Consider the following 14,566-nt stretch of genomic DNA (forward strand, 5'->3'; position numbering starts at 1 on the left):
TTTCCACCCCCAGATTGCCACCGCCATCCCTCTCAGTGGCCTAGATATCACCCACCGGCTGATTCCAAAATGACAGACATTCAGCCTGCGCCCAAGCAAATCCATCAACCTCATTTCCTATACAGACTGGCTTCTCTTCTTATACTTACTTACCCCGTTAAAATGGTTAGAGCTTGGTCCACCCTTCATGACCTCCTCTCCAGCTAGCTCTTCCTACCCTACAGGCACACCTTACTGCTGTCTGTCTGCTGGGTGTAGCTTACCTTCTTCTGTGATGCTAGAAGCACCACACCAATGTCTGAAAGACCAGCCGAGTCCAGTGTTGGCCCATAGGAGCTTCCAAAGAAATGATTATCGAGCATCACAAGGAAGGAGAGAGATAGTTACCTGGTGAATCCCTTTACCCAGGGAAACCCTCTACATAGTCCCAACAACATGGCTCTTATGCCTCCGGACCATATTTTTCCTTTACTCCTTTTTCCTTTAGATGGTTAATGAATTCACAACACAGGAGAAACAGGGCAGGCTCAGCAGAGCATCCAGATCCAGGTTCAAGATGTGGCAGCTGCCCTACCTGCCTGTATTTCTGGGAGAGAGGATGTGTTAAAGGGTGGCCGGCAGACCAGCATCTTCGGCAATGATCCTGAACCACTGCATTGGAAATGCCCAGTGGTCCAGTTCAGGAATCTGAATTTTATATCCGTCCTCCACATGGGTCAGTGGAGTCCTGATGGGTCACTGGAACGCTTCACCTAGGAGCTTACTTGGACTTCCTTCCGTCTGAAACACCATCTCAAGTCGAGTGTTATCGTGACGATGATGATTTGCTCAACACCTGGACAGGTGTGAGGGCTGACAAACTGTGAAAAGAGAAATTAGCAACCCTGGAGCCAACTTGAAAATTCACGACATAGATGTAGGAATGCTGAGTGGACCAGAATTAACAAGGAGTAAGACTTTCAAGAAGCAATAGCTGGGCAGTGGCCAGGAAACATCCCAAGAGAACAAAAACTGTGACGTAGCGAGACCTCTACACTCGGAACGCCGGTGTGCTTTCCTTTCGGTGAAATAGTAACGATAAAAGCTCCTACCGCTGCTAGTCAGGTACACTTGAGTCAGCGCGGACTCCTCGGACACGCTGCCCTTGCTCAGGTTCGGGAGTCTGGGGGTGTCATTCCTACCCCCCAGAGTGCCCCTCTCAGCCTCTGAAAGCCTGGTCATGGCCTGGGTGTCTCCCACTGCCTTCCTTCCTCAACCCATCCAGAACAAGTGGGCCATTCCTGCACATGGAGCAGCTGAGTTTCAATCCCATGGTAGCTGCCCCTGAACTTCAACTACCCATGCCCCTCCACATTCACTTTTCATCTGTCAAATGGGACCTCCCATTGGACCTGGATCTCAAACGAGCAAGCACATGTAGACTGCTTCCAACGGTTCCTGGAGCATTCATTTGATAAGGGATGGTTGCTAAGGGCTGGGTCTTATTATCCCCATCATATCGTGTCTCCATCTTCACAAGACCCATGCTGACCTCTCCAGCCATTCACTCCTCGGGACCCGGGGTCTCGTGGCACTCACCCATGTCATCACCGAATCTAATCATAGTGCTTGGCACGTAGTAAGGGTTCGGTGAATATTAAAATGATAGTTGAGTGAATGAGGGAATCCCACAGCTCTGGGCGCATGTGGAAGTTCTCAGGACACATTGCTGAGTGGGCTTGGTGGTTGAATAAATTAGTAACTAATTAAATGAAGGAATTGGTGAGTATTGAGGCTTGGAGGAAGAAACGAGTGAATGGTGGCCAGGAAGGTAGAGAGGGGGCGGGGGGAATGGGGAGCTCATATCAGTGAGCACAGAATGAAGGAAAGTTTCTACAACAGATTGAGGTGATGATTGTACAACTCTTACTGATGCGATTGAAGGGTTGGATTGTAGGATATGTGAGCCATTGCCAATACAACTGTTGGGGAAACGGAAATGAGTGAGGGAATGAGTGGACAGCAAGCACTTCCACTGTGGTCCTTGCCTTGGGCATAGCTCAGACTGCACCCCAAGTCAGGCAGTGCCTGGCACGTGCCAGATCCCATGTCCCCCATGGCATCACTAGTAGAACCAAGCCCATCCGGACTAGGATCGAGTCAATTTCTTGGCATCGGAGCAGATGGAGAGAGAAGGGGCCTCACAAAGCCCACCTTGAAGGGCCAAGAGATTTGTGCCCACCTCACGTACTCAGATTACCAACATAAGATCCCAGTGGGGTTTCCTTAGCAGCAGTTGCCTAGTGAGAAAAATGAATGACGAACAAGGGAAAATTGGGTGGGAACAATAAATCAAGACAAATATTTGGTGTCCTTTGCAAGTTTCTCCATATGGATTCTGGCAATGGCTATAATTTGTTTTAAGTCGCTCACGAAGAACCCTTTTATTGAGCCTAGAGAATTCCAAAGATGTGTGGGGTGTAGGGTGGGGAGGGGAAGCTGGTGGGTGCAACTGCCAGCCTTGCTCCTTGGTGGGGTGCCAGGTGACTGCTGAAGGCACTTAGCGCTCCTGCTTTCCCACAGGGTGATGCCCATGGCCGTCCAGTTTTCCACTCTTCTCATGCTGCACTCGGCGCTGGTCCTCATCACCACGGCCGAGGACTACAAGTGCTTGCCCCTCGTCCTCCGGAAAACGTGCTGTTGGATAAACGAGACCTATCTGGCCCGGAACGTCATCATCTTCGCATCCATCCTGATTAATTTCCTGGGTGCCATCCTAAACATCGTAAGCCTCCCAAGCACCTCTGGTGCCCGGTGTGCTGACAGAAAGCATGTGTCTTCAGGCTCTGCAGTGCTATGCCTTGCCCTTCCTTGGTACCAGCTATCTGTGGGTGCCTGGATCATCCCCAAGCTTAGCATCAGAGAACAGAGAGGTGGCTCCCAGGAGGCCGGTGCATTCCACTGTGGGCAAATCATCTGTCTCCGTGGAGGAGATGGTTGGCTCCTGTGGGTGGGCCAGTAACTTAGCAGCCTCCGAGTGAGTCTGTATGACCGACCTACCTGCTGTGTGCCAGGCACTGAGTGGAGGGAGCTTTGCCCATTTTTTCAGATTTAATCCTCACATAAACCCTGTGGGGTGTCATGATCCCCATTTTATGGCTGAGGAAACTGAGACTCAGAGACTTGAGCTAACAACGTCTGTCTGACTCCAGGACCCATGCTCAATTACATGCCAAAAGGTATCTCTGAGAGTGGGCACAGTGGGGAATGGAAATAAAAATAGCTTTGATTTCCTGAGCACCTGCTGTGTGCTACAGGTAGGTCTGGCCGTCCCCAGGCAATAGACAAGGAAACTGTCTCACAGGCAGGTCGAGCATCTCACTGGTGACTTTCCTCAGAGCTTGTTTTTGATGTGACACCCGGACCTCAGAGGGCATTCTGATCACTGTGACGTGCATTACTGTTTTGAATTTGGAGACTCGGATTTTAGGGATTGTGGATTTTTTCCCCCTAGAGTAGTCCTTTGGAACCTGTAGGTAGTTTCTGCGTGTGGATGCCTAGTCTGTGTTGTTCACAACTGTGAATCCAGGGTGCTGTATCTGATTCCAGGTTTTGAACTTGGCACCACGGAACACGCAAGGTGAGGCATTGTCTTGTGGCTGAAACCATCACTGTGCCATCTGGTGCAGAAGAAAGCTCCCCAAGTGTTCAGGGACCCCAAATAGAAGGGGAATACATAATCTAATGAGACCCAGTATTTAATGAATAGTTTACAGGTGATGGAAATTTACATGGGGTTCGTAAAATCCTTGATCAACAGCCTGCATTCTCTTAGCCAAGATCATGAGTCTTGATGATCAGCTATAAAGGATCTAGAAATAAGACCAAGGTCAAATTACCTCTGGGGCGGACCAACCATGCCCCACTAGAAAGATCAAGCTTTGGAGTCAGAGAGACCTACATCCAAATCTCAGCTCCACCACTGACCAGCTCAGGGACCCTGCACAAGTTACTTTCGTTCTCAGAGTTTTGCCTTCTTCGTCTGTAAAATGGGGATAAAAACAGGAGCTGCTTCATAAGGTGGTTGTGAGGCTTTATTGACTTTTGTTTTTTACAGTGTCTGGCACAAAGGAGGCATTCAGCTAAGATGAGCTGTTGTTTCCAAATACTCAGTAGTTTCCAGTCTTGGAGAAGCCCATCACTCCCCCTCCCCAAGGCTAAGAGTCTTTCTAGAAATGAGGCCCCTCCAATCCTCTCACTGTGGAGCTGAGCCAGCTGAGGCAGACCTCTCCTGTCATCCAGCTCTCTGCTGAGCCCAACCCTGAAGGATGTGACTTCACCTGGTCCCGTGACTGGCTTGCAAATGCTTTTTCCCAGCTGGCACTTCGAGGTCACCAGAGCTGGCACTTCCCTTCTGAACCAAAGACTGGGCCTGCTCCAGCTCCCAGAAAGCCAGCAGCCGAGAGCACGCTGCTCCGTTTCCAGCATCACACTGACGGTGTTGTTGTTTTGTTATGTTTTGTTGTTGTTTTCTCTTAATCCACAGCTGTGGTGTGATTTTGACAAGTCGATACCCTTGAAGAACCTGACTTTCAATTCCTCAGCTGTGTTTACAGATATCTGCTCCTACCCAGAGGTATTTATTCACAAGCTCCCTTGGCGAGACTTGGGCACAGTATCCAAATGCACAGGGCACACCGGAGGCCTTAGAAAGTACCCAGGAGACCTGCTCTCCTCCTCTCCCTCTCCCGCTTCCTTAAGTCCCCTTCCGCTTTGCTGCTTTTCCGCTGCCCTTGCACCAGCTGCCCTGCTCCCTGCTCCCCTGCTTTTTCTTCTTTCTCCCTCTTCGGCCTTTCTTTCCCATTTCCACCCTTTCTCTCTATCCATTTCCTCTCTCCCCTTGTCTCTCCCTCAGTCATATCCTCCCCCACTCATTGCCCCTACCCCTCTGTGAACTCCGGTGCTGTTGGCACCAGGATCTGGCAGGGCAGAGTCACGGTTCAACCACTGTTTCCTACATTACAAAGAGAAGAGGAGGGAGGAAGGGAGGGTGGGAATAAAGAAGAGGAGGTAAGGGAGGACTGAAGGGAGGAAGGAAGGAAGGCAGGAAAGGAGGAAGGGAGGGACGTCACGGAGATAGAAAACTAATCTCAAAGCCAAGTCCTAAAGAAAGCGCCCAGAGCTCCCTAGGGTCAGAAGGCAACCCCATAGGACAAGATCCCCACCGTCATGTAAGCGCGAGGCTCTTTTGCACAACATCACTAGGCTGGCTCTGAGTCTTGTGTTCAGCCGAAGGAGCCAGACAGAGGGCAGACCTCTGTGTCTGGGGGAAGAGCAGCGGGGATCTCCCATCAGACTCCAGACAACCCTCCACTGAGATCCTGGCTTGACCCTTATTCTCTAAGGGGCTGCCAGCTTCAGATGCCACCCAAGCTGTTAGGTGGAGCGCATGCACCCCATCGTCTCTTCTGGATTCATCGTCACCCCCAACGTGGTCTGAGCACCTTCTGAAAAGGGGGTCTTCACCCCTTCATCAGAGTGGAGTTACTGGATATGCACAGTTTCGCTGCTTGCTCGGGATTTAGGGGGCAGGTGCCACTCGTGTGTCCATTTTGTGGGTGGTGCCGCCCAGGCTCGGGTACTAACGTTCTCAGTGCCGATCCTGTCTTTGTCTTCCTTCTTCACTTCTCTTTTGAAGTCTGGGATCGAGGCTTGGGGCTCTGCACTTGGTCACTCCATCCCTGTCTGCTGCGTTTCTCAGTGCCCACTTCCAAGTCCAGCCCTCCGTCTCAGGAGGAGCTGGGCGGGGCAGGAGGGACCAGCTCTTGTTTGGCACTTTCCACAGACCGTAGGCCAGGGCTTAACCTAGACTTCTACCCAGAGTGTGAGAGATCTTTAGTAAAGGAAGAGAGATTCTTCCCGTTCAGTGGTTCTCAGCCTTCCTAATATGCGACCCTCTCAGACAGTTCCTCATGCTGTGGCGACCCCCAACCATTAAATTATTTCCGTCGCTACTTCATCATTGTCATTTTGCTACTGTTATGAATCGGGTGACCCCTGTGAAAAGGTCATTTGACCTCCCCAAAGGGGTCGCAACCCACAGGTTGAGAACCGCTGATCTAGAGGCTTCTGTAGGATCCCACCTTCCCCAAAGATTCCCAGGCTTGAAGGGGATGGGAAGTGGCATTGTCCCAAGAGGCAATCCGTAGGCCAAGAGTCTGAAACACAGATGGAGGCAAGGCTGCAGTCCCTTCCTATGTGAGCTCATTCTCTTTCTAGCACGGGGACCTTGAGTAAATGTTTAATCTCTCTGAGGCCCGGTTTGCTCAACTGTACAGCGGAACTCACTCCTTGGGTCTTCACAGTTGCTGTGGAGTCTAGCTCTCTGGTGCCTCCTTCGTCAAGTAGCACATATTGCGTTTCTACCGCAGTGCCTGGCAGGAGCTGTCTGTCAGATACCCACCCGTGCCTCCGCCTCACTGGGTCAGCGTTCTTATCACCTGGGTCTCAAGCCCAAACTTCAAAACTCCAGACCACAACGCTCATGGGTCTGCTGGCTCTCAGACACTGGTGGGTCAATGAGGTTGACGGTGGAATGGCGCTTCTGTGCGTCGGTTACTTTAGCTCTAAAATGAGGGTGAACTGTGTCCCTTGTCCATGGGTGGCTGTAACGATTGAGTTAGTTCATGTACAGAGTTGAGAGGAAGGCCCTGTAGAAGTACCTGTTCAATCAACCTCAGCCTTTATTATTGATGCTTATGATTTCCAGTTCAAAAGTTTGGAGCTGGCTCTGCCAATATACATTTACCTCTGTGCCACACATCTGTAAGGAGCCCTGGTGGCACTGTCGGTGAAGCATTGGTGCTAGCCCACCTCAAACTCCCCAATCACCCCATGGGAGAAAAAACTGTGACCCTCTGTTCCCATAAAGATTGACAGCCTCAGAAACTTCATACAGGGTCGCTCCGAGTGGGAAATGACTTCATGGTGGGAGGTGAGTTTGTCACCTACCTGTACTACCTTGTTAATATATATAGTGTATAGGATGGACACAGAGATCTTAGAAGGTGAAATGAAGGAAATATGAATCGAAATTTTAATATCTTCCTCCTACACGCAATGTATCATTTTGCCCAATGGAGTCAGCCAGCTGTGGCCCCAGGCCACATCTAGTCAGCCACCTAGTTTGTAAAATACTTTAATAAGAACTCAGCTACACCACTGAGTAAGAAATGTCTGTGGGTATTTTTACCCTACAGCGGCACCAGGCAGCAGCGTTTGCAATGATACACTACGGAGATGATCGCATGGTGCACACGTACTTACTTATCCCCGGCCCTCATCTTCCCTTGAGGACAAAGAGCCCACGCATCCAAATCCAGATACCCCATCCTCAGCTCACACAACCTTCTAGAATCTGGACTCTCCGCCCTCAGCTGCTAAAACCACCGTGCTGAACCCCGTCTTCACCTGACTGTTCTCTGGGGTGGCACCAGGTCCCTGGAGGGTTTCCCCAGTCACACTGGAGGGAATCAGACATTCCAATGAGCTGAAAGGCATATTCCTGGCCCCATCATTTACACATGGTCCCTGACTCTCTGAGTCTCAGCTCTTCTCAGGTATAGCTGACCTTTGGGCTTCCCTCCAGGAGAACAGATGCCTAGTCCAAACCCTGCCATTAAAATGGAAGGATTTGACAGAAATGTAAAGATCTGCTGTATGATGTAAGGCAGGGTCCACAAATTACGGCCCATGAGCCACATGTAGCCCACCAAGGACATTTATCCGGCCTGCTGGGTCTTTTTGCCCCATTTTGTTTCTTACTTCAAAATAAGATATGTGCAGTGTGCATAGGAATTTGTTCATAGTTTTTTTAAAAACTATAATCCGGCCCTCCAATGGGTCTGAGGGACAGTGAACTGCCCCCCTGTTTTAAAAGCTTGAGGACCCCTGGTGTACGGAATCTCTGTACAGGATGGTCAGACTTTAATTGGATATCGGCAACTTACTGAAAATGAGTGAGACTGCGGGCAATGGCTCTGCAGAAAGGCATATCCCAGCTTCAATTGGAGCAGCCGTTTCGCGAAGGAGAAAGCCTTTGTGTGAGTGCGCTAGATGAGTGGGAATCGCATGCTCAGTCCCGGCCAGCCCTTAGCTCACGTCCCTGAGTGTGGCCCGGGAGCCCCCGTAGGAAGAACTCTGAGCATTTCAGAATCAAATCCTGTTATTATCTGCTCCCACACATCAGAATAAGCAGCTTGTTCTATTTTCAAGGGTAGTCAGCACTAGCTCTCATTTTAAAGGGTCAGTGAGAGCCAGTTTTCCATAGAGGCCTATTTTTACCCTGGGGGAAGGGCAAGGCTTTCTACTCCTGTAGAGCTACAGCCTCAGAAACCCATGGGGACAGTTCTACTCTGTCCTATAGGGTCACTATGAGTCGGAATCAACTCGATGGCAGTGAGCTGAGTATTTGTACACTGGTGGCTTAGGAGCCCCACTGGTGCAGTGGTTATCCATTAGGTTTCTAACCACATGGTCAGCAGTTTGAACTCACTAACTGTTCTGAGCAAGATGAATGAGGCTTTCTATTCCTGTAAAGATCTACAACCTTGGAAGCCCTCTATAGCAGTTCACCTTGTCCTTACGGTCATTGTGAGTCAGAATCAACTCAATGGCAGTGTGTTTATTACAGTTCTATCTAGCTTCCAAGAGTCCCTTTAATGATGTATTGTCTGCCACTCGTCTTCCTACCAGTTCACATACCCCTTTAGCATCATCTTAATGTTCACACGTCACCCTTGGCATAGACACACTAACGCAACTGCTTGACGCAAGAAAGAGAGAAAGAGCTATCCATGGATGAGACAAACTCCCAGAGTATCTGGTCACTTACTGACAGAATAAATAACATCCTGTGCAATTGCTATTGGCTTTCCTGGGCTGGCGTCCCCTTTAGACTGTGTCTCTGTGAGGCCTGGGTTGTCTCTTATTTACCTGGCGTCCCAGTGCCTACCACCGTTCCTTGATTGCAAGCTTTTATTTTATTTTATGCTCCCATTGATGTTTGCTCAGAGGGCACAATCATTTCAATGACTTTTTATTCAATGCATGGTTCATCGTTTACATTGAGAATGCCGTGCATAAATCCTCTGTATTGGGATGCAAGTCATAATCAATTGGGGGTCCCCTCCAATCTAGTCCCTCTTTCTTTTGACTTTTGACAAAATAGAGGATCTTGGCTGTTTCTGTGGGGGGGAATAAATCTGGAGAATGAACTTGCATGTGGCTCATCTCACTCGCAGCTTTCTGCACAGAGACATCAGGATGAGTTGCCTTAAAGAGCATGCCCAAATGAAGCTCTTAGAATAAGTAGAAGAATGCCTATTACCCCAGTTTGAGACGACACCATTGGATTTATGAGGAAAGGAGAGGCCAAAGTAAAGGCTCCCTGAGGACAGGGACAGGCCTTATTCACACCTTTGCCTACCTGCAGTACCACAAAGGCATGAGCTTTTTGCCCTCCGTGGGAACTCTGAGTCAGGGCTCCATCCACACTTGATGGAAGGATACAGGGATGAGTCCTTTTGACCTTAGAAGTCACTAAACATCCCTTGGATGGCTGCTTGGGATTTGGAGAGAGTCACCCACCTCTCTAGCCCAAATACTCTCTCACCATGTAATAGAAGTCCGACATCAAGCAGCTGTCACAAAGGGCCATGAATAGCACGACCAGGAGGGTATTTCAAAAGTAGCAACTCAGTTTGCCACAACCTTAAGAAGTTTTGTTTCAGATTCAAATGTCACCCCCGATATTACCTACTTTTTTTTTTTTTTTAGTCAGCTCATCCTTCTGGCCCAAATACATACTTTACACTCACCCTAAGAAATATGAGCTGTGAGATCTTCAGCCTGGTGTTAGATGTGCCAGAAACCTTTTCTAATGTGTTGAGATCTTTAAAGTATTTGCCAATGCCTCACCCAAAATGATCCCACATTAATGAAGGAGCCACACTTGAGAAGCTAGTCAATCAAGCCAGTTAATTGGTAAGAAAAGTGACGCATAGAAAACCAAGTAAGTTTCCCCAGAGCAGAAATAATTCCAAATTTTTTCAGTCCTGGTTCAATGCCCTTCTAATGCCTAGTGCATCCCTCCATTCTAGAAGAAACGCCTGAGTAGGTTTGAAGGTACAGAGATGAGTAGGATAATATCACCCTTTTAAGGGTGACCAGAAAGCTACTTTTCACAGGAGGTTGAGGCATACTTTATTGTGAGACTCAGCCTCGCATTCAGACAGATCATAAGGGGCACTTGTGTAGTTGAAGGGAAGAAATTAAGAGACAGACAAAAGTTTAGGGGTGCTCACCTCTGCCACGGCTTCAGGAACCAGAGCACAGAGATTGTATCATCATCATCATCTTATGTACTCTCGGGGCATGCAAGCCCCTCTGATTTCAGGTAACCACATCAGGTAACCAACTGGGCTGTACGCTAACCCTAAAGGACCCTGAGTTCATTGGAAGAGTAAGCTAACACCAGTGCTGGGGACAGGCAAGGGGGAGTGACAGTCCCCTAGGCAGAGAGAAAAATCACATCTGTTTCTCCAATAGTTGCTGGTCAGATATCCATCAGCTATGTGCTTCTAAGTGGTAACTTTAAGGCAGCACGATTTTGATAGGATATTGTGGGGATCAATCTTGGTTATGAGAATGTGGTTGAGACTCATCTCTAGCCCGCAAGTGTGAAGGCCTCCCTCCACCCAGAATCCTGGCCTGTCGGGCTTCTTAAAATATGAGAATAAAGAATTTCATCTGCATGCACTCTCTTCCTGTTCCTCAGTTTCCCACGCCTTATTATAAATCTCTAAATACTGTCATAAAATATTCAGGAGGCACGATGAGGGAACCCCAAGTGATCTTTTCCTCCTGACCAATGCAGACGTTGTCCAAAAGGTCACATTTATCAGGACTGGCTGCAGTTAGTGTTAACACGTTGGGCGGCCATCCACAAGGTCAGCAGTTCAAGACCACCAGCTACTCCATGGGAAAAGACAGGGCACTCTACTCTCCTGAAGAGTGTCAGGATACCTTGTCCTATAGGGTCACTCTGAGCCAGCCTCGACTCTGTGGCAGTGAATCTGGTTTGTGAGTTTGGTGTGTCCAGGTGACTGGGGTGCCACTCTCCAGCTCCAAGATCTTGAACCGTCCCTTCGAACTGTGAGCCTCGGTTTCTTTACCTATAAAATGGGAGTTGTGGGTTATTTTGAAAACCACACAGAGAAACGTGTCTCCAAATCAAAGCTCACTTCCCAAGGGAGCCTCTGCTCATGTGGGTTCTTTTACTTGTGCCCACTGGCTGGCCACAGTCTGTGCCCACTGCCATGAAGATAGATGGTGACGGTGCCCAAAGGGGAATCCATCGAGGGGCTTCCCACAGAAGGCAGACCGCTGGCTGCGCCACTCCAGTAGGGCGGCGCCTCTAAGAATCCAGCTGTTGGGGGGTTCCACATTTACAAGCTAAGCAGCTCTCGGTGTTTCCCTGTGCTATGCGGGGCGCTGCAGTGAGGCAGTATCCAGAAGCACTCGAAGATTTTCCATAGGGTTTCCTCGCGGATAAAGATCCCTGAGCTGCTATTTGTTAGAGCAGTTAGGCTGAGTCCCTGGAGGAGGGTTGAGCAAGAGGGTGCTGGCACCGCAGAGCAATGAGGCATGGAGAGAAGGGTGCGTTGGGGGGAGCAGTAAGTAGTGAGAGGGGCTGGAACAGGCTTGGGGGCTTAGAGAGTGGAAAGAACTCGGACTTAGAAGGAAGGGCCTTGTCCGTATTGCCACAAGGGAACACCTGAGCAAGGTGAGTGCCGAGACCTGATCAGTGTGGTAGGACTTGTAGGTAGACCATGGCAGTGTGGTTGGGTGGAGGATGGGGCCGAGCAGCAGGCAGGGCTGCCGGAGAGCTGTCAGGGAGACTCGGTACAGACACGGGGTGGAAGGAGAAAGCTGGATGCATGAGAGCTATTGAGGAATTCCATGCTACAGCCTCGGTGAGGACGTGCTGTGGAGTAGGGGGACAGAGAAGACACCACGCACAGGATGGGGAGCAGGTTTGGGGGTTGCAGTTCAGCTTGGGATCTGTTGGCTTTCAAGAGGCCTGGAGCCCTCCTTCGGGAGACAAACTCCCATCTCTGCCCCCGGGAGGGAGCCCAAGCCTGCTGAAGGTGAGCGCGCCTCCCGGGCGGCCCTTTGAGTCTGACCAGCTGCACGCTCTGTCTGCAGTATTTCGTCTTCACGGGGGTGCTGGCCATGGTGACCTGTGCCGTTTTCCTGCGTCTCAACTCCGTCCTGAAGCTGGCCGTGCTGCTCATCATGATCGCCATCTATGCCCTGCTGACGGAGACTGTCTACGCAGCCCTCTTTCTGCGCTACGACAGCCAGCACCACAGTGGAGAGTAAGTGTGCCGTGGGGCCGCGTGAATCCGGCATGCTGGACCGATTGGCTCCCCACTCCGGTTTCTTGGCACGTACAAGTCTAGGCAACAAGCTCTCATATTCAGCTTTATCGCTTCTATGACTTAACACCTGCTCCTCGCTCCTTGATCTAGCCTTCTGCATTCATGATGACTTAACAGAACATTCTCAGGTGGTGCCTCCAATGATCCGGGTCCCACATGGGGCGGCGGCCAGGCCTGGGGCCCCCTCCTTGGGCCACCTTGAATGATATGCCAGGGGTCCCAGAGACAATCAGGAGGCCCATCAGCTGCAGGACATGTTCTCTCACTCCCTCATGACATCATGGTCTGATCACTGAGGATGCAGGGTGAGGGTGGGAAATGCAAGGTCTCGGGCAGGTAGGCGGAAGCAGCTTAAAGCCGCTGGGAGGTTGGTGGAGGAAATGGGGGGACATTCAGGGAAGATGGGGTGAGGACAGTGGGCCAGTGAATAGTGCCAGCAGGGTCACTGTCCAAGGAGGACAGTGTGAGTACAAGGAGTCCCTGCCCAGGGTGGATGACAGAAGTGGTGGTGGTGGGTGTCACCTAACCATCACCATCTCCAACCACTATGGGCTCCACAGTGGTGGGGAGGGCTGCAGAGAGAAGGGGGCCAGCCCCACCACAGGGCACAGCCCCACCGATCCCAGGATGCCCGTTGCGCTCACGCTTCCTGCGGCCCTAGTGGTGGAAGCCCTTGCTTCCACTTCAGGAGCACCAAGAGGTGTAGGATCTAATTAGAATTTGGTGGTAGCAATATTAATCATCGCAGCCCCCAGGAATAAGCAAAGCTAACAGCTCCTCACCCTTACTAACGCATTTCAAAAGAATAAACTGTCTTCATATGGTTGGCATTCCCCATACAACCTTCCAGGAGCACATGACCCAAGAAGCAAGGTAAGCGCATGCTTGTTTTTACTTACTGACTGCTCTGTACTGAACCATGCCCCTTAGATTTCACCACATCAAAGATTTCGCTTCTGGGTCTGGCTGCTATCTGTGTCTCTCCCAACGGCCCTTCACCTTCCTACAGAAGCAAAACCTCTTTTCAGGTTGATAGTATCTAGAGTAACCAGTTAAGCAGAGTGAGCATGGGCTTACCTGTGCTTACTTACTAATCTCTAGTGAACAATTTTACATGGATTTTACCACATCAGACCCATGTGAAACGGTTCACTATGGATTTGGAAGTAAGCGCAAATAAGCTCAGGCTGACCTTGCTTCTTGAGTCATTCAGCCCAATTACCATGTTTTTTTCCTCCAGCCCCAGCTTCTAGAAAGTCACATTAAGAATGTGAACATCCTCCCACTGCCTTTGCGTCACTTCTGACTCCCAGTGACCCTAAGGGACGGAGTCAAACTGCCCTGCTGGCTTTCTGAGGCTGCACATCTTCATGGAAGCAGAAAGTCATGTCAGTCTCCTAGAGTGGCTGTTGGGTGCCAGCTGCTGACCTTGGGTGAGCAGCCACCCACGTATCTAACTACGCCACCAGAGCGCCTTCACACTACAAAGAGCGAAGGCCACACTTGGAGCTAGGCTCACGGAGAAAGTGCCGCCTCTGCCTTTTATTTCCGCATCCAGCTGTCCCCCCACCCCCTCCTCCCCATCCACACACCACAGTGACTAAAACCTTGACTGTGGTACTTAAGCTGTGTGTTCTCATCCTGTCTCTGACACAAAACATCTGGACGGCCTGAAACTAACGACACGTGCCATCCAGTGGCCTTGGGCAAGTGACTTCTCTTCGCTGATCCTCCCTGACCTACCTGCAAGCTGAAAGGCTGGCCAAGAACACTCAGTGGTGCACGGTGTGCATGAAATGGAACGGTGTGGATCCACTGAAACTCACTTTACGGAGCATTCAATTGCATGGACTTCTTTCCACGTGTTATCACAAAGCGTGAAAGTCCATTACAAACAGCACGAAGCAGCCAGAGGCCTGGGAGCGGTGCTGCGCGGGCTCCGGGTTATTAACTGCGGTTTCCCTGGGTCATAAGCTTAGAGATCGTTTTCGTTTTCTTTGTGGCGAATCGTTTCATTATCTTCCAAATTCTCTATAGTTCCCATCAACGTTTCTGTGCTGAATAGCAGACTAACTAAGTGGCCA

The 14,566-nt window shown here is 50.2% G+C and overlaps 1 protein-coding gene across 1 annotated transcript in view; it reads left to right on the forward strand.

Annotated features, from left to right (window-relative positions):
* ADCY8 (adenylate cyclase 8) overlaps positions 1-14,566 on the forward strand; it is a 185,025-nt gene that overhangs the window by 139,172 nt on the left and 31,287 nt on the right. The window contains exons 10-12 of the mRNA XM_075550577.1: positions 2,563-2,764; positions 4,526-4,615; positions 12,247-12,419. Coding sequence (XP_075406692.1) covers positions 2,563-2,764; positions 4,526-4,615; positions 12,247-12,419 — 465 coding nt within the window. The remainder of the gene's footprint in view (positions 1-2,562; positions 2,765-4,525; positions 4,616-12,246; positions 12,420-14,566) is intronic.

The sequence above is a fragment of the Tenrec ecaudatus genome, chromosome 5 (genome assembly GCF_050624435.1).
Source record: "Tenrec ecaudatus isolate mTenEca1 chromosome 5, mTenEca1.hap1, whole genome shotgun sequence".
Lineage (NCBI taxonomy): Eukaryota > Metazoa > Chordata > Mammalia > Afrosoricida > Tenrecidae > Tenrec > Tenrec ecaudatus.